This window comes from Coregonus clupeaformis, chromosome 27, assembly GCF_020615455.1.
Source record: "Coregonus clupeaformis isolate EN_2021a chromosome 27, ASM2061545v1, whole genome shotgun sequence".
In the NCBI taxonomy this organism is placed as follows: domain Eukaryota; kingdom Metazoa; phylum Chordata; class Actinopteri; order Salmoniformes; family Salmonidae; genus Coregonus; species Coregonus clupeaformis.
In genome coordinates this window covers 32951581-32978623 of record NC_059218.1, presented here as the reverse complement: position 1 = coordinate 32978623, position 27043 = coordinate 32951581, and the positions used below count along the sequence as shown (strand labels likewise).

The following is a 27043-nucleotide window of genomic DNA, read 5'->3' as shown; positions in this document are numbered from 1 at the left end:
CTTAACTCCTCTACAGTATAGCGTTAAAGGTGCTACACATATGGGATACATTTTGATAAATTCTATGTGGAAGTTAGGTGAATAGCAACAGCACTAGGCTGCATTCAAAACAAATCTCCCCCTCATCTCATTTTCCCGTAACATGGCGGAGACTCGCGCTTGAGCCTTCCACTTTTGGTCCATCAGCTTCAAACAGCTCTAAAAACTATATTTTTGGTTATTGAAGATATATTTCACAGCAATTTAGATGGTAAAATGATTCCATACACTACTCAGTGCTTGTTTTCTCACATAAACTGAAATTGAGCAAACAGTGTAGAATTTTAGCAACCAGGAAATGAAAGAGCGATTTCTACATTGGCCGCTTGACCAGATTTCCACTAGATAACACAGCCACAAAGTCAAAACAGCTTCCCATTTTGACAACAGATGCCGGCCTGGCGGCAGAAATGAAAAAGCAAATATCACAGCCAATCACAACACTGGCGGGAAGATAATACTGTGAAACACTATCATTCCACTATTACTGCAGATATATTATGGACATTTTCTGAAATTACAATACAAAAATATCCTATGTGTAGCACCTTTAAGTCATACTGTTAATTCTACAGTACAGGTATGGTCTTGCCTTTTGTTTCGTTTTTTAGCTCGCCAGTGATGCTGCTATGACAGCCCAACCCTACTTTAAATACATTTAAACTCTGTTTTTCACAATTCCTGACATTTAAACCTAGTAAAAATTCCCTGTCTTAGGTCAGTTAGGATCACCACTTTATTTTAAGAATGTGAAATGTCAGAATAATAGTAGAGAGAATGATTTATTTCAGCTTTAATTTCTTTCATCACATTCCCAGTGGGTCAGACGTTTACATACACTCAATTAGTATTTGGTAGCATTGCTTTTAAAATTGTTTAACTTGGGTCAAACGTTTTGGGTAGCCTCCCACAAGCTTCCCACAATAAGTTGGGTGAATTTTGGCCCATTCCTCCTGACAGAGCTGGTGTAACTGAGTCAGGTTTGTAGGCTTCCTTGCTCGCACGCGCTTTTTCAGTTCTGCCCCCACATTTTCAATAGGGTTGAGGTCAGGGCTTTGTGATGGCCACTCCAATACCTTAACTTTGTTGTCCTTAAGCCATTTTGGCACAACTTTGGAAGTATGCTTGGGGTCATTGTCCATTTGGAAGCCCATTTGCGACCAAGCTTTAACTTCCTGACTGATGTCTTGAGATGTTGCTTCAATATATCCACATAATTTTCCTTCCTCATGATGCCATCTATTTTGTGAAGTGCACCAGTCCCTCCTGCAGCAAAGCACCCCCACAGCATGATGCTGCCACCCCCGTGCTTCACGGTTGGGATGGTGTTCTTCGGCTTGCAAGCAACCCCCTTTTTCCTCCAAACATAACGATGGTCATTATGGCCAAACAGTTATATTTTTGTTTCATCAGACCAGAGGACATTTCTCCAAAAAGTACGATCATTGTCCCCATGTGCAGTTGCAAACCGTAGTCTGGCTTTTTTATGGCAGTTTTGAAGCAGTGGCTTCTTCCTTGCTGAGCGGCCTTTCAGGTTATGTCGATATAGGACTAGTTTTACTGTGGATATAGATACTTTTGTACCTGTTTCCTCCAGCATCTTCACAAGGTCCTTTGCTGTTGTTCTGGGATTGATTTGCACCAAAGTACGTTAATCTCTAGGAGACAGAATGCGTCACCTTCCTGAGCGGTATGACGACTGCGTGGTCCCATGGTGTTTATACTTGCATACTATTGTTTTTACCGATGAACGTGGTACCTTCAGGCATTTGGAAATTGCTCCCAAGGATGAACCAGACTTGGAGGTCTACACTTTTTTTGCTGAGGTCTTGGCTGATTTCTTTAGATTTTCTCATGATGTCAAGCAAAGAGGCACTGAGTTTGAAGGTAGGCCTTGAAATACATCCACAGGTACACCTCCAATTGACTCAAATGATGTCAATTAGCCTATCAGAAGCTTCTAAAGCCATGACATCATTTTCTGGAATTTTCCGAGCTGTTTAAAAAGGCACAGTCAACTTAGTGTATGTAAACTTCTGACCCACTGGAATTGTGATACAGTGAATTATAAGTGACATTTTCTGTCCGTAAACAATTGTTGGAAAAATTACTTGTGCCATGCACAAAGTAGATGTCCTAACCGACTTGCCAAAACTATAGTTTGTTAACAAGAAATTTGTGGAGTGGTTGAAAAACAAGTTTTAATGACTCCAACCTAAGTGTATGTAAACTTCCGACTTCAACTGTATATATGTGTGTGATACGTCAACAGACTTTGTTGTTCCAAATTAGTGTGAATTTGTTAGGAGCCAGGGTAGTGTGAGATCTTATCGATTTTTGGGAGAGAAATGGTAGATCACGGATGGAGAGCTCATTCCATTCTCTTTGTTCAAATTGTATCCTAGTCTGTTGTTGACTGGGGCAGATCCATTTCACTATGTATTGGAGCTAATTCTAACATAGGCCACCGTAGTCTCTATTCTTCTGAATTGTCATGCTAAATATGTATATTTCTTTATTGCCATATTATGTTTTGTTTTAGTGTTAAACATGGATAATTATGACATCTTCTCAAGAAAAAGAAATGGAATGTCCACAGTGTTTGCAAGAATGGCATCGCAACACTAGATGGCAGTCTAGTTTTCCCCAGGTCTCCGCCTCACTCTCACTGCAACAATCTCAACTGGGAGGAGAGTTTTGGTTGGTTGAGTTAAGGTAGTAGTGATGAGTAACTCAAGATGGTTCAATTTCTTGGTGGAAGTGAAGCATCCATGGAATGGAGACAACAAAGCACAGAATTCCATAAGTGCAAAAGAAGCCGGCACGTACCTCCTTTCCTGAAGAGGTATACAGGCACCAGGTAGAGCATGGAATGCTGAATGTAGTAGACCTCCTTCTCAAATGGAAGCTGAAGACAAACAGAATGGACCAGTGTTCAGTATCTACATGATCATCATCAGCTTTATTATAGCATATGTACAGATACATAAATGTCAACAATTAGTGTTTGCCTTACTATATTGCATGTTAAACAATGCCCTGCTCCTGCAATTTACATTGTTTGGCTATGGAAATGTTTGAAACTGTGTGAGAGCACAATTGGATCAAAACATGACTGGTGTTTTGGATTCAGTTAGGCTAACTTCTGTAGAAAACAAAGAGAACCATTCCCTAGGCATGAGTCTAACCACTCTGTAAATTGCCAGCCAGCCTTAACAGTAAAAGGATCTGTGAATGAGATAGTGAGCTGGAACGGAAAGGGAGAGGTCTGTTGGTAAAGCACTGGAAACCCACAGGGGAAACGTAATCTGGTGGTGCATCAGCAGTTTTTCACTTGTCATGCCAGTCACTGCGGCCGCCCCATGATGAGTTCAGATTTTATGTGGCCCCCACCCCCATCAAAGTTGCCCATCCCCGCCTTAGATGATCGGCTATGACCTATAGATTACGGTGTCTCTGTTGTAGCATACAGACCCTTGCCTTTTGTGACCCATCACTTCACTTCCACCCCCCCACCACCACTGACTTTGCTGATAGCTACAGTTGAAGTCGGAAGTTTACATACACTTTAGCCAAATACATTTAAACTCAGTTTCACAATTCCTGAAATTTAATCCAAGGAAAAAATCCCTGTCGTAGGTTAGTTAGGATCACCACCTTATTTTAAGAATGTGAAATGTCCGAATAATAGTAGAGATAATGATTTATTTCAGCTTTTATTTATTTCATCACATTCCCAGTGGGTCAGAAGTTTATATACACTCAATTAGTATTTGGTAGCATTGCCTTTAAATTGTTTAACTTGGGTCAAACGTTTCGGGTAGCCTTCCACAAGCTTCCCACAATAAGTTGGGTGAATTTTGGCCCATTCCTCCTGACAGAGCTGGTGTAACTGAGTCAGGTTTGTAGGCTTCCTTGCTCGCACGCGCTTTTTCAGTTCTGCCCCCACATTTTCAATAGGGTTGAGGTCAGGGCTTTGTGATGGCCACTCCAATACCTTGACTTTGTTCTCCTTAAGCCATTTTGCCACAACTTTGTAAGTATGCTTAGGGTCATTGTCCATTTGGAAGACCCATTTGCGACCAAGCTTTAACTTCCTGACTGATGCCTTGAGATGTTGCTTCAATATATCCACATCATTTTCCTTCCTCATGATGCCATCCATTTTGTGAAGTGCCCCAGTCCCTCCTGCAGCAAAGCACCCCCACAGCATGCTGCTGCCACCCCTGTGCTTCACAGTTGGGATGGTGTTCTTCAGCTTGCAAGGCACCCCCTTTTTCCTCCAAACATAACAATGGTAATTATGGCCAAACAGTTCTATTTTTGTTTCATCAGACCAGAGGACATTTCTCCAAAAAGTATGATCTTTATCCCCATGTGCAGTTGCAAACCGTAGTCTGGCTTTTTTATGGCGGTTTTGGAGCAGTGGCTTCTTCCTTGCTGAGCGGCCTTTCAGGTTATGTCGATATAGGACTAGTTTTACTCCAGCATCTTCACAAGGTCCTTTGCTGTTGTTCTGGAATTGATTTGCACTTTTCGCACCAAAGTACGTTAATCTCTAGGAGACAGAACGCGTCTCCTTCCTGAGCGGTATTATGATGGCTGTGTGGTCCCATGGTGTTTATACTTGCGTACTATTGTTTGTACAGATGAACTCGGTACCTTCAGGCGTTTGGAAATTGCTCCCAAGGATGAACCAGACTTGTGGAGGTCTACAATTTTCTTTCTGAGGTCTTGGCTGATTTCTTTTGATTTTCCCATGATGTCAAGCAAAGAGGCACTGAGTTTGATGGTAGGCCTTGAAATACATCCACAGGTACACCTCCAATTGACTCAAATGATGTCAATTAGCCTATCAGAAGCTTCTAAGCCATGACATCATTTTCTGGAATTTTCCAAGCTGTTTAAAGGCACAGTCAACTTAGTGTATGTAAACTTCTGACCCACTGGAATTGTGATACAGTGAATTATAAAGTGAAATAATCTGTCTGTAAACAATTGTTGGAAAAATTACTTGTGTCATGCACAAAGTAGATGTCCTAACCGACTTGCCAAAACTGTAGTTTGTTAACAAGAAATGTGTGGAGTGGTTGAAAAATGAGTTTAAATGACTCCAACCTAAGTGTATGTAAACGTCCGACTTCAACTGTAGGTGGGACAACCACATCTCAGTCATAGTAAGTACATTTTTCCTCAAAGTAGCTATCTTAACATGAATTCACTAACTGTAAGTAAGAGGATTTGCTAAATGACAAATGTGTATGTGTGAGAGGAGCCTCACTGTTTGTCAAGGGTTCCTGAGAGCCGCCTGTCACGTGCTGCTGCTGTTACTGGGCCAACAACACAATAAACCCCACCGGCATGCCTGCTGGTCTGTCTGTCTGTCTGTCGACTGCCAGGCAGCAGTAAAAGAGGTAAGAATTGGCAGTCACAGGCCCAGAGCAGGTCAAGAGGACTCAAGCGTACTGAACAAGGGCAAAGCCACATAATGAGGCCTTAGTTACGCAAGTAGTATTTGTCTTTACTGCTGTTCAACATTCAATACAGTTGACACAGTATGGCTGGAATTCTTGACTTGAGAAACTCAAAAGGGTGCATTCACTTTCTAAAAGATAGACAAATCTTCTGTATGAACTAAAACGATTCTAAATCCTTACTGCTCATCAGAATGACCATCCGTTCAAACCGGACGGCATAGATGATCAATCTCCAGGAAATAAACTAATTCCATTCCGGTATTGTGAACTGGATTAAAATAAAATGAATGTCTTGTACGGTCTGGCTATTTACCACCATGTTGTGTGCTTTGTTGAACTATTTAGAAAATAGTTTGAAATAAAGTATAAATGTGTGGCCATACTTTCCTTGGTATTGAGATATAAATGAGAAGGTGCTTGATGTGTGTTCTGGATAGACATCAGATAGTTGGATATACACAGGAAGATGACAGTGATCTTATAATCACAGTGTGGGAAATGGTTCACCAACACAGTCACTATAACAGGCCTTACACATACAGTACTGTTTAAATGTTTGGGAAGTGACATGTTTCAAATACACACCAAATAGGCCTATCTAAATGTACAACATTAACACATCTGTTAAAAACAATCAACACACTAACATTGCTGTAAGGTTAAGTACAGTATCAGCCATATGATCTCTGGTGAGCGTGTGACCATTGAGAAATACCAATAGCATTACAAAGCACAGATCAGTGTGAAAGAAAACTTTGATGACGCAGCGTCAGTGTATGTGTGTGAACCCTCATTCACCTCACCATGTAGCTCAGATTTACCAAACTCGGTCCTGGAGAACCCAAGGGGTGCACGTTTTGGTTTTTGCCCTAGCACTATACAGCTGACTCAAATAATTATCTAATCATCACGCTTTGATTATTTGAATCAGCTGTGTAGTGCTATGGCAAAAAAACAAATCATGCATCCCTTGGGTTCTCCAGGACCGAGTTTGGTAAATCTGAGCTACATGGTGAGGTGAATGAGGGTTCACACACATACACTGACGCTGCATCATCAAAGTTTTCTTTCACACTGATCTGTGCTTTGTAATGCTATTGGTATTGACCTTTCAAACAATAAAAGTACTGGGAATATGAGATGGGCGATATTAATCTGTATGCTTCACTGCCACCTCCCTTTGGTTAAATCCTGGCAAGGATCCATCATACACGGGGTGTATTCAGTGAGGTGAAACGTTCCAAATGTAGCAGATAGAAATGTAATGAATAGAGCTGACAATTTACTATTCTACATGACAGAAAATCATATTCTACACAATTGTTTAAAGTTTTATTTGTCACATGCACAAGTACAGTGAAATGCTTAACTAGCAAGTCCTTCCCAACAACCCAGTATTCAATATCAAAAAGTATAACTAGAAAAATAAACAGGAGAAATAACAAACAAAAAAAACAGGAGTGTAAGCTTTACTGAACAAAAATATAAATGCAACATGTAAAGTGTTGGTTCCATGTTTAATGAGCTGAAATAAAATATCAGAAATTTCCCATACGCACATAAAGCTTATTTCTCTCAAATGTTGTGCACAAATTTGTTTACATCCCTGTTAGTGAGCATTTCGCCTTTGCCAAGATAATCCATCCACCTGACAGGTGTGGCATATCAAGAAGCTGATTAAACAGCATGATCATTACACAGGTGCACCTTGTGCAGGGGACAATAAAAGGCCACTCTAAAATGAGCAGTTTTGTCACACAACACAAAGCCACAGATGTCTCAAGTTGAGGGAGCATGCAATTTGCATTTTGACTGCAGGAATGTCCACCAGAGCTTTTGCCAGAGAATTGAATGTTCATTTCTCTACCATAAGTCACCTCCAACGTCATTTTAGAGAATTTGGCAGTACGTCCAACTGCCCTCACAACCGCAGACCACATGTAACCATGCCAGCCCAGGACCTCCACATCTGGCTTCTTCACCTGCGGGATTGTCTGAGACCAGCCACCCAGACAGCTGACGAAACTGTGGGTTTGCACAACCGAAGAATTTCTGCACAAACTGTCAGAAACCGTCTCAGGGAAACTCATCTGCGTGCTCGTCATCCTCACCAGGGTCTTGACCTGACTGCAGTTCAGCGTCATAACCGACTTCAGTGGGCAAATGCTCACCTTTGATGGCAACTGGCATGCTGGAGACGTGTGCTCTTCACGGATGAATCCCAGTTTCAACTGTACCGGGCAGATGGCAGACAGCGTAGCGTGTATGGCGTCGTGTGGGCGATCGGTTTGCGGATGTCAACGTTGTGAACAGAGTGCCCCATGGTGGCGATGGGGTTATGGTATGGGCAGGCATAAGCTACAGACAAACACAATTGCATTTTATCGATGGCAATTTGAATGCACAGAGATACTGTGACGAGATCCTGAGGCCCATTGTTGTGCTGTTCATCCGCTGCAATCACCTCATGTTTCAGCATGATAATGCACAGTCCCATGTCGGAAGAATCTGTACACAATTCCTGGAAGTTGAAAATGTCCCAGTTCTTCCATGGCCTGCATACTCACCAGACATGTCACCCATTGAGCATGTTTGGGATGCTCTGGATTGATGCGTACGACAGCGTGTTCCAGTTCCCACCAATATCCAGCAACTTCGCACAGCCACTGAAGAGGAGTGGGACAACATTCCACAGGCCACAATCAACAGCCTGATCAACTCTATGCGAAAGAGATGTGTCGCGCTGTATGAGGCAAATGGTGGTCACACTGACTGGTTTTCTGATCCACGCCCCTACCTTTTTTTAAAGGTATCTGTGACCAGCAGATGCATACATGTACTCCCAGTCATGTGAAATCCATAGATTAGGGTCTAATTAATTTATTTCAGTTGACTGATTTCCTTATTCTCAGTAAAATATTTGAAATGGTTGGGTTTATATTTTTGTTCAGTGTATATACAGGGTCAGTGCAAGTACCAAATGTACAGTGTGCAGGGATTCTGGAGTAGTTGAGGTACATTCTATCTGAACGTTATGTAATGTTGCACCCTCCTGAACAGGCCCTAGGTACGTCCTGATGCATGATCAGTGTGGGACTGACACTTCTTCCACACTGCCCATGAGCAGGTGTCATTGACACATGAAATGATGTCTGTTGCATGTGAATGATACACGATGACTTGACACTAAAACAAAACAGAGGACTTCACACTAAAACAGAGGAAGTCCATAGCCTAGAGAACATGCCCCATATAGTGAGTACCTCACCAAAGCAGGATAGGAACCAAGAGACTGAACTCTTATAACCATCTGACCTGTGGTATTCAAAAGCTGAGTTGTTGACCCATAGCATACGGTAAAAGTGAACTTCCAAATCAGATCATCAGACCTGCAGGATGTAATCACAACACCTCTACTTCCCAGAGGTATGTAGGGGGATGGGAACAATACCAATAAGACCGAATTCTAGAGGAAGCCAAAAGAATCCTCGCATACAATGTTGTCAGAGTCATTTCAGAGGCTGGGTCAGACTCAAACTGTGCTTTTTTGTGCAAGAGAAACAGAAGTGCTTTTGAGTCATTGATGGATGAATGTTTGGGAAGGTTGTAATGAAATGTGGAATGGGTCGAATAGGCCTAATTGAATTTGGGCTTGGTTTCCATGGCTGAGATGTGATTAGCAGCAAAATAGACATTATTCCAGAGCAGGGAGCAGAGCTACTCTCTTGAGGAAAAGTGAAATGCAGCAATACGAACAGCCTGAGGACAGAGAGAGAGAGCACGTGGGGGTTGTGACAGGGCAGTTTCACAGTTATTCTGTCAGCAGCAGCCAAGTACAGCTACTGTAGGGCTCTACTTTCACTGTTTCACATTCAATTACTGAGAGTCCGGAAGGCTCATAAAAAGAATATCTTCTCCCCGATCCTATTCTGTGACCACGTCACCATGGTTACATTGGATTGAGACAAGTTGATATTTTCCGAGATGCATTACACACGATCTGCCGTTGTCAACTAGAGACGGTTACATTTGGTTACAGAAAAACAGTTAATCAAGTCCCTGAGAACAGTATGACGTCATTATTGCTATGTTCACCCTCTGCACAAAGGACAGTTGTTATGTTACTATCCCACAAGGCTAGGAGATGCAACCTTGGGGTTTTTCTATGTCCTGATACTGTATTTTTCAAACAAACAAATATGGTATTTCAGCTTCCTGATACAGTATTTTTCAAATAAATGCGGCATTTTTACCATAAGCAATGCAAGATGTGTTTTTCTGTGTTTCACATACTAGGTAAATATTTGCATTTGATATGCATCATGAAATATGATCTTTGAAACTATGAAAGAGTGGAAGTCTAATTGTGAGTGACTGCAGTGCTCACTATTATAGTGAATTTAACAGATAGGTGATGGTTTCTTACCAGCCTAGTGTTGACCACAGGGAAGACGAGTGCCAGTAGGGCACCGTTCAGCATATGGACCTGAAGCCTGCGGACAGAGAGTACACATCACACACTTAACTCCATAATCAATAAAACGAAATAAGAGTTTGCTTAAGACAGACGCATTTGGCTTGTAGCTATACCATATGATACCAACCAGCACCTGTCACAGTGCTAGGCTAGTATGGAAACGTGCTACACTTGGACCGGTGGTTTAATTACATTTTAGTCATTTAGCAGACGCTCTTATCCAGAGCGACTTACAGTTAGTGAGTGCATACATATTTTTCATACTGGCCCCCCGTGGGAATCGAACCCACAACCCTGGCGTTGCAAACGCCATGCTCTACCAACTGAGCTACATCCCTGCCGGCCATTCCCTCCCCTACCCTGGACGACGCTGGGCCAATTGTGCGCCGCCCCATGGGTCTCCCGGTCACGGCCAGCTACGACAGAGCCTGGATTCGAACCAGGATCTCTAGTGGCACAGCTAGCACTGCGATGCAGTGCCTTAGACCACTGCGCCACTCGGGAGACTTGCAATGAATTTGGGGATCCTCAGATTATAATTTAGGTCGATTCATTGTTTGTGTTTCTCATATACTAGTATATATCCTCATTTTGTAGTGCACCCTACATCTGGTTGTTGATCATTTTCAGCATGGCCCATGTGACATGACATATTCCTGTAGCTTGTGCATTACGTCTGGTTCCCTTCCCTCAGGGAACCCAGGTTAGTCTACCTATCCTTAGTCATTTTGTTCCTATGCAGACTCGATCAGCTACATTTCAATCCTCCTCTGACTCCGTGGTAGAAGGACAAGGCAGGGTCCTGATTGGAACAGGGAGGGTTTGTGGAGGCCAGCATGGCTGTGGTCCAGCTCCAGTCCTCCTAATGAGAGTAGAGGCCAGAGAACAGGGCCCTGCTATAAGACCCTACCCACATAAGTAGAGGCTGACAGGCATGTTTGCACTTTGGCAGTGATTGGTGCTGTGATACATATCCTAGTCGGAGTCTCAATGGTTTGTTATTTAGAACTTAATGGCTCTGCTCTTTTCTCTATGGGGAGCCTTTAGGGATGGAATGATTCACCAATACGCATCGGCCCCCGAAGTGCATCAATCCGCGAACCCCAAACTGATCCAAATGTAGCATACGTCGGTCAGAAAATCGATTCAAACGTTAAGAATCGCCAGTTCACTAACATTTTTTGCTCATATTACTAGGCCTGTCCCTTGGTCGACTGTTCTTTCGACTAATCGATTGGTCAACATTTTTAAACGTGTATTTTTCCAGATACAGTACCAGTCAAAAGTTTGGACACCTACTCATTCAAGGGTTTTTCTTTATTTGTACTATTTTCTACATTGTAGAATAATAGTGAAGACATCAAAACTATTAAATCACACATCTGGAATCATGTAGTAACCAAAAAAAGGTGTTAAATCTAAATATATTTTATATTTGAGATTCTTCAAAGTAGCCACCCTTTGCCTTGATGACAGCTTTGCAAACTTGGCATTCTGTCAACCAGCTTCACCTGGAATGCTTTTCCAACAGTCTTGAAGGAGTTCCCACATATGCTGAGCACTTGTTGGCTGCTTTTCCTTCACTCTGCTGTCCAACTCATCCCAAACCATCTCAAATTGGGTTGAGGTCAGTTGATTGTGGAGGCCAAGCAAGTCTCTTCTTCTTATTGGTGTCCTTTAGTAGTGGTTTCTTTGCAGCAATTCGACCATGATGGCCTGATTCACGCAGTCTCCTCTGAACAGTTGATGTTGAGATGTGTCTGTTACTTGAACTCTGTGAAGCATTTATTTGGGCTGCAATTTCTGAGGCTGGTAACTCTAATGAACTTATCCTCTGCAGCAGAGGTAACTCTGGGTCTTCCTTTCCTGTGGCGGTTCTCATGAAAGCCAGTTTCATCATAGCGCTTGATGGTTTTTGCGACTGCACTTGAAGAAACGTTCAAAGTTCTTGACATTTTCCAGATTGACTGACCTTCATGTCTTAAAGTAACGATGGACTGTCGTTTCTCTTTGCTTATTTGAGCTGTTCTTGCCATATGGACTTGGTCTTTTACCAAATAGGGCTATCTTCTGTATACCACCCCTACCTTGTCACAACACAATTGATTGGCTCAAACGCATTAAGGAATGAAATTCCACAGATTTACTTTTAACAAGGCACACCTGTTAATTGAAATGCATTCCAGGTGACTACCTCATGAAGCTGGTTGAGAGAATGCCAATAGTGTGCAAAGCTGTCATCAAGGCAAAGGGTGGCTACTTTGAAGAATCTCAAATATAAAATATATTTTGATTTGTTTAACCTTGTCTTGGATACTACATGATTCCATGTGTTATTTCATAGTAAAAAGAAAATAGTAAAAATAAAGAAAAACCATGGAATGAGTAGGTGTCCAAACTTTTGACTGGTACTGTATAGACACACTGTGTTTTAATAAATCAACTATATATGCATTGAGCTGTTTGATGAAATAAGACACTAAAGACTCAAGAGGGAGCCAGAGATCAAGATAACCAGAAGAAAAAAATACTTAACCGGATGATCCTACTCCCGCTCCTACTGGCTTTTGCAGATTCTGCCGTTACTCTCCTGAAGTTGCCGGTAATAGGCTACACGAGGAGTCGGCAACCTTTCTCATGTAGAATGCCAATTTATCTAACCATTTCTACCGATCTGCGTGCCAGTTATTGTTTTCATATGCACATTTTTGTGGAACAGTTTCATTTAATTTCTAATATAGTCTCCGTATTTCAAAATAATTGTCATGTTGTTCATCAAAATTCTATCCAAATCTAAATGAAAATTATACAAACCTAAAAAGTAACTTCAATTGCCATTGCCAACTATGTAAAAATAGCCTACAAAGCCAACAAATAAAAACATTGCAGCCTGCAGGTAGAAAATATCCTGATAAAAATAAATATCCTATAAATCACATTGGCTATGCATGGCCTGTCTGCAACAAACTTGAAACATTGTATCAACTATTAACTTGGGTCCAGCCTGACATGCGCTAGCAAACTTGCAACATTGTATAAAATATTCTGGGCCCTCAGAGTTTCCTGCGCCAGTGAGCTCGGGACAGACACAGCTTTAGGCTATTTGCACAAGGGATAAGAAGTAATCAGGTAGGTCTATTTTATGACATTTTCACTGGATCAGAGCATGATATTTTTCCCTTTCATGCTGAGTGGTTATCGAAAGGGAGAGAGCTGGAAAGATTTTTCAAATACATTGAGGAACTATTGTCATTATCAATGGATAATGGGCGGCAGGTAGCTTAGTGGTTAAGAGCGTTGTGCCAGTAACCGAAAGGTCACTGGTTCTAATCCCCGAGCCGACTAGGTGAAAAATCTGTTGACGTGCCCTTGAGCAAGGCACTTAACCCTAATTGCTCCTGTAAGTCGCTCTGGATAAGAGCGTCTGCTAAATGACTAAAATGTAAAAATGTAATGTAAAAACAGACTTTGTTTGCTTGCTGTTTGGGGTGAAGAAAACATTACTTTGAGAAGCTCCACAGCTCATTAGTGGTGGTGCATTATGCCAATCAGAAATACTATCAGATCCCCAATTGGGCACATTTATATGCCTACAATTGCACGCAGGCCAGGTAGCCTATAGATCTACTTCTATGCTTAAATCAGGTGCGGGTCCTTACTCAACATCGACAGGAGCGCTCCAAACAAAAGTAAATTACTAAATTGACAAAACTCGTAAATGGAATGAAATAAACCAAAACTTGTTTCTCAGAACTGTAGCATAGTGTCACGTTCGTTTAAGGACAGGTCAGACCAAGGCGCAGCGTGAAATGCGTACATGTTTATTTAAATGATAAACACACGACAAAACAACAAACCAAACCAAACCAAACGTGAAGTCCTAAGGCTACTCACGGAACAAGATCCCACCACCCCTAATGGCCAATAGGCTGCCTAAGTATGATCCCCAATCAGAGACAACGAGCAACAGCTGCCTCTGATTGGGAAACACACCCGGCCAAACATAGCACTACACATACTAGATAGAAATATAGAAATACTAACGTAGAACATTCACACCCTGACTCAACATATAAGAGTCCCCTGAGTCAGGGCGTGACACATAGGTTGTGCGCTCTGAAAACAATGCGTCCACTATGACAATGAGAACAGTAAAAGACTGGAATAATAATATATTGAATGAATTAACAGAAATTACAGTAACCAAACAAACATTGTAGATTAGAAGTTATACATATTAAAAGGTAAATGTACTACTGGTGATATACAGTGCATTCGGAAAGTATTCAGACACCTAGACTTTTTCCACATTTTGTTACTTAACAGCTTTATTCTAAAATGGATCAAAATTGTTTTTTCCCCCTCAATCTACAAAAAATACCACATAATGATAAAGCAAAAACAGGTTTTTAGAAATGTTTGCTAATAAAAACAGAATATAGTATTCAGACCCTTTACTGTTTGTTGAAGCACCTTTGGCAGCGACTACAGCCTTGAGTCTTCTTGGCTATAACGCTACAAGCTTGGCACACCTGTATTTGGGGAGTTTCTCCCATTCTTCTCTGCAGATCCTCTCAAGCTCTGTCAGGTTGGATGGGGAGTGTTGCTGCACAGCTATTTTCAGGTCTCTCCAGAGATGTTTGAACGGGTTCAAGTCAGGGCTCTGGCTGGGCCACTCAAGGACATTCAGAGACTAGTCCCGAAGCCACTCCTGCCTTGTCTTGGCTATGTGCTTAGGGTTGTTGTCCTGTTGGAAGGTGAACCTTCGCCCCAGTCGGAGATCCTGAGCACTCTGGAGCAGGTTTTCATCAAGGATCTCTATGTAATTTGCTCCGTTCATCTTTTCCTCGATCCTGACTAGTCTACCAGTCCCTGCCGCTGAAAAACATCCCCACAGCATGATGTTGCCACCACCATGCTTCACCGTAGGGATGGTGCCAGGTTTCCTCCAGACGGGACGCTTGGCATTCAGGCAAAAGAGTTCGCTCTTGGTTTCATCAGACCAGAGAATCTTGTTTCTCATGGTCTGAGAGTCCTTTAGGTGCCTTTTGGCAAATTCCAAGCGGGTTGTCATGCGCCTTTTACTGAGAAGTGGCTTCCGTCTGGCCACTCTACCATAAAGGCCTGATTGGTGGAGTGCTGCAGAGATGGTTGTCCTTCTGGAAGGTTCTCCCATCTCCACAGAGGAACTCTGAAGCTCTGTCAGTGACCATCAGGTTCTTGGTCACCTCCCTGACCAAAGCCCTTCTCCTCCGATTGCTCAGTTTGGCCGGGTGGCCAGCTCTAGGAAGAGTCTTGGTGGTCCCAAACTTCTTCCATTTAAGAATGATGGAGGCCACTGTGTTCTTGGGGACCTTCAATGCTGCAGAAATGTTTTGGTACCCTTCCCCAGATCTGTGCCTCGACACAATCCTGTCTCGGAGCTCTACGGACAATTCCTTCGACCTCATGGCTTGATTTTTGCTCTGACATGCACTGTCAACTGTGGGACCTTGTATAGACAGGTGTGTGCCTTTCCAAATCATGTCCAATCAATTGAATTTACCACAGGTGGACTCCATTCAAGTTGTAGAAATGTCTCAAGGATGGTCAATGGAAACAGGATGCACCCGAGCTCAATTTCGAGTCTCATAGCAAAGGGTCTGAATACTTACATAAATAAGGTATGTGTTTTTAATTTTTTATAAAATTTGCAAAAATGTCTAAAACCTGTTTTTGCTTTGTCATCATGGGATATTGTGTGTAGATTGATGAGAAATTGTTTTTATTTAAATCCATTTTAGAATAAGGCTGTAACGTAACAAAATGTGGAAAAGGGGAAGGGGTCTGAATACTTTCCGAAAGCACTGTATGTAATGGGGAATTGATAGACACTAACAAAAAAACACTAACAATTCACACAATTAAGTTATGAAACAATGAATGTGCACAAATTGGCAGGAGAGAGCGCATTCTGGAGAGATGTGCTATGTCATAGCTAATTTGTAAACAATAAATATTGATAAATTACTAGCTCAAATACTTAATATGCAAAAATTTGAAGTTAATTAGTGGGTGATGGTGATTTCAGAACCAAAGTGGGGGGACAAAAAAAACATAGGCTACATTGTCCCTCCTATATGTGATAGTGGTAGTGGGGTGGTAGATGCCTAGTCTCCCTTATGGCTCAGCTCAGGTGCCTACATAGCACGCACTCACACATTTGTTTTACTATCCTTGTGGGGACCAAAACATTTATTCCCATTCAAAAGCCTATTTTCCCTAGCCCCTAACCTTAATTCGAACCCAAAAATAACCTTTTTCCCTTATGGGGACCGGCGAAATGTCCCCACTTGTCTGAATTTTCCTTGTTTTACTATCCTTGTCAGGACTTCTGCAATGCCACAAATGTGAAAAGAACATTGTGGTTTTGAATGTCACAAGCAACAGTTGACTACGCTGTTGACATATGACCACTGTGCACATATTACCACACCAGAGTATTACATTTCAAACCAATGCCATGCTAATTTTGTTCCATCATCTGGCGGTCAGGCTGAGGTTCAGTACATTTCGTAATCAACATCCCACAAGTGTTTTTGTTAGTACAGTAATTCAAAAACGTAAGTGGACTATCATTATTGAAGCTCATGTTGAAAAAAGCTGCTATAATAGGAAAAACTTCATGTTAAAATGTTTTGGCTTCTACCTGTAAGTTCCTACAGTAAAGGGGAAGAGAGCTGCTCATATAGCTAACTTGTGCCATCATTCAAATGTGGACCAGACACAAGAGGGCATCATTACAAGCAAGGCACAACACAGATTCAGAAACAATGGACACAAATGGCACAACAAAACTGAAGTCAGACAGTGTAGTCTATATACTTGGGAGTCCCTCCTTTTGAATATTGAATTCCTGACACCCCCCATCTACCCATTTCTCCTTGAATAAGCATACAGGAGCATACAGTCCAGTATGACTGTAAAAGATGGCGTAGTCATCTACTGCAGTGTTCAGGCCTGACTGCACAGCATGTCCCTCCCTAGCACAGCAGTATTTCGCATGGGGAATTCTCCACTGCTGTGTGGCCTACCTAGTCTCAATGGAATAATCTGGGCTCAGAGAAACTATGGTGACGTGTCCCTTGAGCTACGCACTTAACCCTCATTTGCTCTAGGGGTGCTGTACTACTATGGCTGACCCTGTAAAACAACACATTTCACTGCACCTATCGTACTACTATGGCTGACCCTGTAAAACAAACTCATTTCACTGCACCTATCGTGCTACTATGGCTGACCCTGTGAAACAACACATTTCACTGCACCTATCGTACTACTATGGCTGACCCTGTGAAACAACACATTTCACTGCACCTATCAGGTGTATGTGAAAATAAAACATACATACTGAGTGTACAAAACATTAAGAACACCTGCTCTTTCCATGACAGACTGACCAGGTGAATCCAGGTGAAAGTTATGATCCCTTATTGATGTCACTTGTCAAATTCACTTTAATCAGTGTAGATGAAGGGGAGGAGACAGGTTAAAGAAGGATTTTTAAGCCTTGAGACAATTGAGACATGGATTGTGTATGTGTGCCATTCAGAGGATGAATGGGCAAGACAAAATATTTAAGTGCCTTTGAACGGCGTATGGTAGCAGGTGCCAGGTGAACCGGTTTGTGTCAAGAACTGCAACGCTGCTGGGTTTTTCACGCTCAACAGTTTCCCGTGTGTATCAACAATGATCCACTACCCAAAGGACATCCAGCCAACTTGACAACTGTGTGAAGCATTGGAGTCAACATGGGCCAGCATCCCTGTGGAACGCTTTCGACACCTTGTTGAGTCCATGCCCTGACGAATTGAGGCTGTTCTGAGGGCAAAAGTGGGGCTGCAATTCAATATTAGGAAGGTGTTCCTAATGTTTGGTATACTCAGTGTACATCCATTTTTATAAATTAGCACAGTGAGGTCATCCCCCCACCCTGTTCTCATTCACAGGGATATTCCAAAACACAGAGAACTTGATCATAAACTGTTGAGTAAAAGACAGCATCAGTTGCGCAGCACTATCTTCTCGTAGATGTGACATTCTACACTTGCTTCATAAATGTGGCAACATCAAATCTGGCCTCATAAATGACTACGAGAATGGCCTACACCAGGGTTCGGCATAACAGGCGGCCCAGTTGAGTGATTTTTCTTGGCACCCCAATGTTTTTAGAAGAAATGTTCTAAGGGGAGATTTTATTTTCTGGTCAAAAAATAAATCACCAGGGGCCTCATTCATCAAGGTGCGTGCACACAAAAAATACTAAATCTTGCATGCGCCAGTTTTCCAGCAAAAGGTAGGTATTTATAAATGATGGGAAAGTGTGCATATCTGCCCGCAAAACTCAAACCATGCGTGCGCACAACTTCGAAGGTTGATTAAACGTATTGCAAGCAAATAGGCTTATTGTTCGTTTGGGGGAAATGGGAGGTGTATGATGGACGGGAATTATAATAAAATGTAGGCCTAATAATAAAACAGATGCATTTGCCGTTGGTAAGGAGATCGCATAGCAGCATGTCGTCTAATATGTTTATTTGTACTTTTATTAAATAGGCCTAAATCATAATCATACTGCAGGACATTTCTGACAACTGTTTTAAATTATTCCCTCTACACATCAAATGGTAGGCTACAATTTATCAGTCGCCAAGCATGAGACCGTATGGGTAGCATACAGTATTGCTGTGCGATAGGATTAGGAGAGTGAAGTCATAGCCTAGCCTATTTAATTTCAGAGCCAAGGCAGTAAATTGAAACAAATCATGTATTGATCAACAAAATATTCAACAATTCATATTTTGCATAGAAGTGTGGGCTGTAACATTTACTTTTAAATTGTTCAAAAGGACAATCAATCTTGCAGAATGCGCGGCCAGTGTTTGGCACTATAGACGGCATGCATTTTTTGTTTGGAAAAGTCACTGCAACATTCTGCCCACACATCTACAGAAATGTGATAAAACTTACCATTGTTCTTTCTTTTAGGAACTATCATGGCCCAGTTCCAACATCTCCAAATCATACAGCAAATGAGGGCATTTTTGTTACCATAAAAGGTGAATGAGTGTGTTTTCCCAGGCAGGGTTGTAGCGCTTGTTCATGACCACACAAATATAATATGGCTCTGATGCGTATATGTTGCGTGCGACAGTTTGATAAATCCCAATAATTCATGGTGCACGAAAATCATAGAATCTCCACGTACGCTAGAATTTAGTAAGAAATGTATGCGCAGTTGATAAATGAGGGCCCAGGAATTCACCTAAAGGTGAGTTTGATTTAGGAAATCTGTTCACATCTAGCTATGAAATGATTGCTATTTTCAAATACAATCTATTTTTGGGCATAGTTGTGGTTAACTAGCAGTGTACAAATTATTATAATGATGACCATCCGCTCCGACAAAAATCAGCCAGCAGTTGACTATTTGCCTATCCCTGGCCTACAGTATGTTCTGAATGAAGAAACAGCTCTCTCATTCCTACCCTGTTAATTTGTCATTAAAGTGCTAACCAGAAGAAAGGGGTCCTCAACCTTTCCTTTCTGAAGCCCACTGACATTGTAAAAATGCACTAAGGCCTCCAAACGAGTCCCAACTCACCTATATGAGAATTGCTGAAATACAGAGCATACTTAAAAGTAGCCTGTGTGGAGAACATGATACAAAAATATACATAACCCCAAAAACGCAAACCAGGATTTCCTGTTTATGAGGATGTTCGCCTTGTCTAGGCTATTCTCTCCTACGTGGAAGATAGGAACAGGGAAAGTGCATTTGTCCTGCAACCAGGCCAGAGCAGATAAATGACAGTGACATCTCAGCTATCCATTACCTTCCTCCCTCTGACTGACCATACATCAGTCTAAAGAGATTTACTCCCTAATCTATTTAACAGTTTTGTGGAGCCATGAAGCCAGTCTCCAGTCAGTTTCATTGGATCTCCCTCCTCTTCTCTTTAGTGTAGCCTAAAGCATGCAACCAGCTAGTGCAACTTTCCAAGGAAGAGAACCGATTCAAAAATGTAAATGTAACAGATTGTGGTAAACCCTGAGATTTCCCCTCAGCTTCACATATTGTACATCCAGTTCCTGGTTAAGCTCAGTGTCCTACTGCGTTGGGACTCTGTCATAACAGGAGCACTGAGGTGTTGACAAGGTGATGGTCTATTTTAAGAAGCACTTGGTCATTCAGTTGAAGTAATGCCTCATATGATTAGGAAATTCCACATCGTCACTAGCTAGTCTGTGTTCTCACATAGCTAACGCAGCATGACACCTTTATACGTGGTGTGGTCAGGAGGATAGAATGGGTGGTTCTTGGTGTGAGGGTGGTTGGATGAGTATTTGAGGATGGTGTCCTGTTGAGGTGGGGTTGGGATTTCATGGCAGTCGGAGTGTGTAGAATGTAAGTACTCACCTAAAGAGGACCATGGCTGTTTTACATGGCGGACAGGCCAGCAAGAAGATCTGTGGAAAAAGATGATAGAACACTCATAAACATACTACTGATATATTCAACTCCAAGTCGGGTCCTTTATATGCTGCTGTGGAGAATAATGGATAGGCCGTGGTGCTACATGAGATACTGGATAGGCCGTGGTGCTACATGAGATACTGGATAGGCCGTGGTGCTTCCTTGAGAGTTGTTGTAAAAGCTGCATCCTAAAAAAGTCAAAGAATGTGAATAGGTTTTTAGTGACACCCGACACCAACAGGTTATATATCAGACTGACCACCAATATTATACTGAACAAAAATATAAACGCAACATGCAACAATTTCAAAGATTTTACTGAGTTACAGTTCACATAAGGAAATAATTCAATTGAAATAAATTCATTAGGCCCTAAATCTATGGAACTGAGGCTGTACCCACTTTAAGTTACAGTTATAACAGTGGCCAAGTAGGCTACTGTGGCTATTTGATCATAATGTAGGCCTATCAGTGGCTTACCATAAAAAACTATGGAGAAAATGCATCCCATAATATTTTAACATGGAAATAGCTGTTCGATCATTCAGCCTACAGTAGCAGCCAATGTGTGGTGTTCAATGTAGGCCTACATTCAATGAGACTTTTGGAAAAAATATGCAGGGCTTGACATGAACCTGCTTATCCACTTTATCCAACAGTAGAGGGAAACATTGATGGTGTTAACCTCGTAAGGATCGGACCCTTTTTTTCAATTTTCGCCTAAAATGCATTGAGGAACTATTGTCATTATCAATGGATAATGGGCGGCAGGTAGCTTAGTGGGTAAGAGTGTTGGGCCAGTAACCGAAAGGTCGCTGGTTCTAATCCCCGAGCTGACTAGCTGAAAAATCTGTCGATGTGCCCTTAAGCAAGGCACTTAACCCTAATTGCTCCTGTAAGTCGCTCTGGATAAGAGCGTCTGCTAAAATGACTAAAATGTAAAATACCCAAATCTAACTGCCTGTAGCTCAGGACCTGAAGCAAGGATATGCATATTCTTGATACTATTTGAAAGGAAACACTGAAGTTTGTGGAAATTTGAAATTAATGTAGGAGAATATAACACATTAGATCTGGTAAAAGATAATACAAACAAACAAAACATGCGTTTTCTTTAGTTTTTTTGTTCCATCATCTTTGAAATGCAAGAGAAAGGCCACAATATAATATTGCAGTTTAGGCGCAATTTAGATTATGGCCACTAGATGGCAGCAGTGTGTGCAACGTTTCAGATTGATCCAGTGACGCATCACAATACTGGACTATTTTGTATGAAGTCTGCCCAACTGTGCCGAATTGGTCAATTTATACATTTTCAAGTACATAACTATAGAGAACATACAAAAATAATATGGTAATACAAAATGTAAGTTTACACACTCCCAGGAATGTCATACATGATGGATCATTAGCTTATACACTAACTTTCACACATCTAGATGGCCGGGCGGGGTGGGTGTGGAGCCAGAGACAGTAGGGGTTCAAACTGTAGAACCCAGTTCCTACATTTGAATATAAAAATTGATTTTATCAAACAAAACAATGCTACATTTTATCTCTGGGACCCTTAGGATGACAAATCAGAGCAAGATTACTGAATGTTAGTACTTTGTTTACCTTCGGAGGTGAACGTATCAAACCAGTTGCCGTGATACGTTTGTTGTTGTTGTGCACTCTCCTCAAACAATAGCATGGTATTTTTTCACTGTAATAGCTACTGTAAATTGGACAGTGCAGTTAGATGAACAAGAATTTAAGCTTTCTGCCCATATAAGACATGTCTATGTCCTGGAAAGTTTGCTGTTACTTACAACAGTCATGCTAATTAGCGCACATTAGCTCAACCATCCCGTATACGGGACACCGATCACGTAGAGGTTAACTAAAAGGGGAAAACTAGAAAATTGAGTGAAGTTCAATCTCGTGCTTCTCTGCGCAGGCTGATATTTCTTCTCCGCGGCAGTCCTGTGTGCCTGCGCACACGTGCAGCTAAGAGGGAACATTGCTCCTCAGCTTAGAGGGAACCCCCCCACCCCTGAAACGATCCCGCAGGTGAAGAAGCCGGATGTGGAGGTCCTGGGCTGGTGTGGTTACATGTGGTCTGTGGTTGTGAGGCCGTTGGACGTACTGCCAAATTCTTTAAAATGATGTTGGAGGCAGCTTATGGTAGAGAAATGAACATTAAATTCTCTGGCAACAGCTCTGGTGGACATTCCTGCAGTCAGTATGCCAATTGCATGCTCCCTCAAAATTTGAGACATCTGTGGCGTGTTGTGAGACAAAACTGCACATTTTAAAGTGGCCTTTTATTGTCCCCAGCACAAGGTGCACCTGTGTAATGATCATGCTGTTTAATCAGTTTATTGATATGCCACACCTGTCAGGTGGATAGATTATCTTGGCAAAGGAGAAATGCTCACCAACAGGGATGTAAACAAATTTGTGCACAAAATGAAAGAAATAAGCTTTTTGTGAGTATGGAACATTTCTGGGATCTTTTGTTTCACCTCATGAAACCAACACTTTACATGTTGCATTTATATTTTTGTACCGGGGGACCTTCAGAACGGGTCTTGTGAGGCCTGTGGTCATCCTAGATCAAAACAATCGACATGTACGTGTTCGTGAGAGTTTCACCTTTGCACAGAGTGTGTAGCCCAAACATATTAGTGTGTAGCCCAAACTGTTCAGACCCTACAGACAGAAGTTGGCAGATCGGCTGTACCGACTTCAGACAAGTCCCAAGATGCTTGTTGGGGTCGTAGAACAATCACAATAGTTAGTAGGCCAAACCATTCGGATGCTACACACGATTTTGTGAGAAGACCGATTTTCGGGATGTCTCATGGTCTTTCACCGCAGATGCGGAAGTGAGACATAGGCGGATGCAATGAATTGAGACGGATCCAATGCAAAAATAAACAACCTCTAGCTTAAACTGACAAATTTTTATGGGGATTGTTTTATTATGCTAATTAGATGTCCATGGCGGTGCGGACATCTACCTTAGGGGGATAAAACACCTGGATTTCTGAGTTACCTTTCAAATTATTAGGACATGTAAACACCTTAAAAAGGAAAATTGCTTCAAGGTCCATTGTTGATATAGTCCCAAATGGTCAGTGGTGTAAAGTACTTAAGTAAAAATACTTTAAAGTACTACTTAAGTAGTTTTTGACCGTATCTGTACTTTACTTTATTATTTATATTTTTGACTACTTTTACTCCACTACATTCCTAAAGAAAAGTGTACTTTTTACTCCATACATTTTCCCTGACACCCAAAAGTACTCCTTACATTTCAAATGCTTAGCAGGACAGGAAAATGGTCAAATTCACACACTTATCAAGAGAACATACCTGGTCATCTCTACTGCCTCTGATCTGGTGGACTCCCTAAACACAAATGCTTAGTTTGTATATTATGTCTGAGTGTTGGAGTATGCCCCTGGCTATCCGTAAACAAAACAAAAAATGGTGTTGTCTGGTTTGCTCAATATAAGGAATGTGAAATTATTTATACTTTTGATACTTAAGTATATTTTTTGCAATTGCATTTACTTTTAGTACTTAAGTATATTTAAAACCAAATACTTTTAGACTTTTCCTCAAGTAGTATATTACTGGGTGACTTTCACTTGAGTAATTTTCTATTAAGGTATATTTACTTTTACTCAAGTATGACAATTGGGTACTTTTTCCACCACTGCAAAATGTCATATGATTTAAAAAGCAGCATTATATGATGCAAAATGCATCATACCGGCTGTATTTCTTAAGTTATACATCTTGAAAACTTGATTGCTGACATTAAAAACATTTTGGGACCATACTCTTATCGAATCATTACTGTCAATTAGTCAGGGAAGTTCTTAAAAGATAACTACATATCAGTTCCAGCCGTGTATGATCTGCGCACATGCTAGCACCAGCAGCTCGAGCCACCCTCTTTTGAGCGAGTGAAGTGAGTTCGGAAAAACTGAAAGTATTGCATTCTCACATCGTTGTGATAATGTTAATTTTGATTGATAAATGTAGAAAATTGGCAAAGTCCCATCAGGTAGTCTGATTTCAGATGTGTCCATGTAAATCAGGATTTCGAGGGAAATCGTTCTTCTTGCAAAGCAGGTACACGTTTTTATCAAACTATTATAATAAATCTGAGTATTCACAATAATCGTATTATTGTGTGCATGTAAATATACCGAACAATGGATAAAGTGAACACTTACAACCTTCTCAACTGTCATTTACTACATAAGCTACTAACCTAAAGCAGATGCACTCTAAATTATTTTAAATGACAAAAGAAGCTCTGAATGATTGAGCCTAAAGGAAACATTAGTATGAATATTTTATTACCATCAAGCCCCTGCAACTTATCCAGAATGCAGCAGCCTGCCTGGTGTTCCACCTTCCCAAGTTCTTCTATGTCACCCCGCTCCTCCACACACTCCACTGGCTCCCAGTCGAAGCTCGCATCCACTACAAGACCATGGTACTTGCCTAGGGATCAGCAAGAGGATCTGCCCCTCCCTACCTTATGCTCAAATCCTACAACCTGACTACTCCGTTCTGGCACCTCTGGTGTCTTGGCCCTCCAACCCCTACGGGGGGGGCAGCTCCCGCTCAGCCCAGTCCAAGCTCTTCTCTGTCCTGGCACCCCTCCGGTAGAACCAGCTTCCCCCTGAAGCTAGGACAGCAGAGTCCCTGCCTATCTTCCAAAAACATCTGAAGCCCTACCTCTTCAAATAGTATCTTAAATAATCCCACAGCACCTTCCCTCACCCCAACTTTTTTTTTGCCTTTCGTAAACTCGCACAACCTTTTCCCCCACTACTAGCGCTGACAGCTACTTTATTGAGGAAACATGTACTTGTTATGACTGAGATGTTGTTCCACCAAGCTAACTTAAAGGGATACTTCAGGATTTTGGCAATGAGGCCCTTCATCTACTTCCCCCGGGTCAGATGAATGCACTAACTGTAAGTCACTCTGGATAAGAGCGTCTGCAAATTGAATAAAATGTAAAAATGTAAAATTACCAGTTTGCAAACATTTGTTCATTGCACTTGTATGAGCATGCCTTTGTATTAGTGAGTATTGTGCTAGACTGCTAGTAGTGTTCCTGTTTTGTCTTGCTTGGTGGACATTTTCTCAGCCAGATGTGACATTCTGATTATCTTGGTCTGTCAAGGCCAGAGCTAGACCCCTGCCTGAACCCTGTGCTCCCATGCTGCTCACTGATCCACAGACAGGAAGAGGCTCTTTCCCTCAAGAAGAATAGGCCATTTCACACACTCATCCTTCTCCAGCCACAGCGCTGCCTGCCTGCTCACCACTGTGGCACAGGAAATGTTTTTCTGGATGGGTTTTGTAAATGTTTTACCACAAAACAGGAACAAGCATGTCTTCATGTAAATGAGGGTTTTGTCATACATATTTGCAGGTTTCCTCACTGGTATGGTATCTGACAACAAACAGTTTTTGGCCAAGGCATGTAAGGATTGGTGCATGCTTACTTGCATGTCGACGCAGGTAGCCTAATTGAATATGTAGCACCAAGAGAACTAACCATTCCGGAGGCCTCATGCTAGGCCCTGCGGGCAGATCTCTTCTGTGTGGGGCTGTGATACTAGAGCAGTGTTTTCCAAACTCGGTCCTGCCCCCCCGCCCCCCCTCTAGCACTACACAGCTGATTCAAATAACTAACTCATCATCAAGCTTTGATTATTTGAGTCAGCTTCATTTCCACCCAGTGTGGGCCCCAGGACCAAGTTTCCATGTACTAGAACACTATAGCATTCTACTCTTATCTTGACTTGGCTATGCCATGTTGTCATCTAATTAGTTGTGATGTTCAGTGCAGTAGACCCTTACGGAAACCATAGGTGGACCCATCCCCCCCCCCCCCCGAGACCAATTAAAGAAGCATCCATTCTCAGGACAGCCCAGGATAATCGATCTCCAGAGAATGGTTAAGTTCCCATTCAATCCAACATCCCGAGACATACACCTCTGAAATTCTCTTTCCAGGGCCATCATCTTGATATATATCTAATGAGATAATGACAGGGCAAAGCATTCGTTATTTGAGTGCATGCTGTGCTTTGGTTCCAGCGAGACGACACAGTGGTGTGTAACAATGGGAAGCCCCCCATAGAACAGCCTCAATTTGTTGGGGCATGGACTCTACAAGGCATTCCACAGGGATGCTGGCCCATGTTGACTCCACTGCTACCCACAGTTGTGTCAAGTTGGCTGGATGTCCTTTGGGTGGTGGACCATTCTTGATACACACAGGAAACTCAGCAGCATTGCAGTTCTTGACACAAACCAATGCAACTGGCACCTACTAATGTCCATTAAAATAACATCAAATTGATCAGAAATACAGTGTAGACATTGTTCATATTGTAAATGGCTATTGTAGCTGGAAACTGCTGATTTTTTATGGAATATCTACATACGCGTACAGAGGCCCATTATCAGCAACCATCAGTCCTGTGTTCCAAAGGCACATTGTGTTTGCTA

General features: G+C 41.9%; 1 protein-coding gene across 1 annotated transcript in view; it reads right to left on the bottom strand.

Moving 5' to 3' along the window:
- LOC121541815 (transmembrane protein 164) overlaps window positions 1-27043 on the bottom strand; it is a 54716-nt gene that overhangs the window by 7799 nt on the left and 19874 nt on the right. Inside the window, exons 2-4 of the mRNA XM_041851127.1 lie at window positions 20453-20502; window positions 9943-10009; window positions 2869-2947 (exon numbers count right to left, since the gene is read on the bottom strand). Of these exons, the coding sequence (XP_041707061.1) occupies window positions 2869-2947; window positions 9943-10009; window positions 20453-20502 (196 nt within the window). The remainder of the gene's footprint in view (window positions 1-2868; window positions 2948-9942; window positions 10010-20452; window positions 20503-27043) is intronic.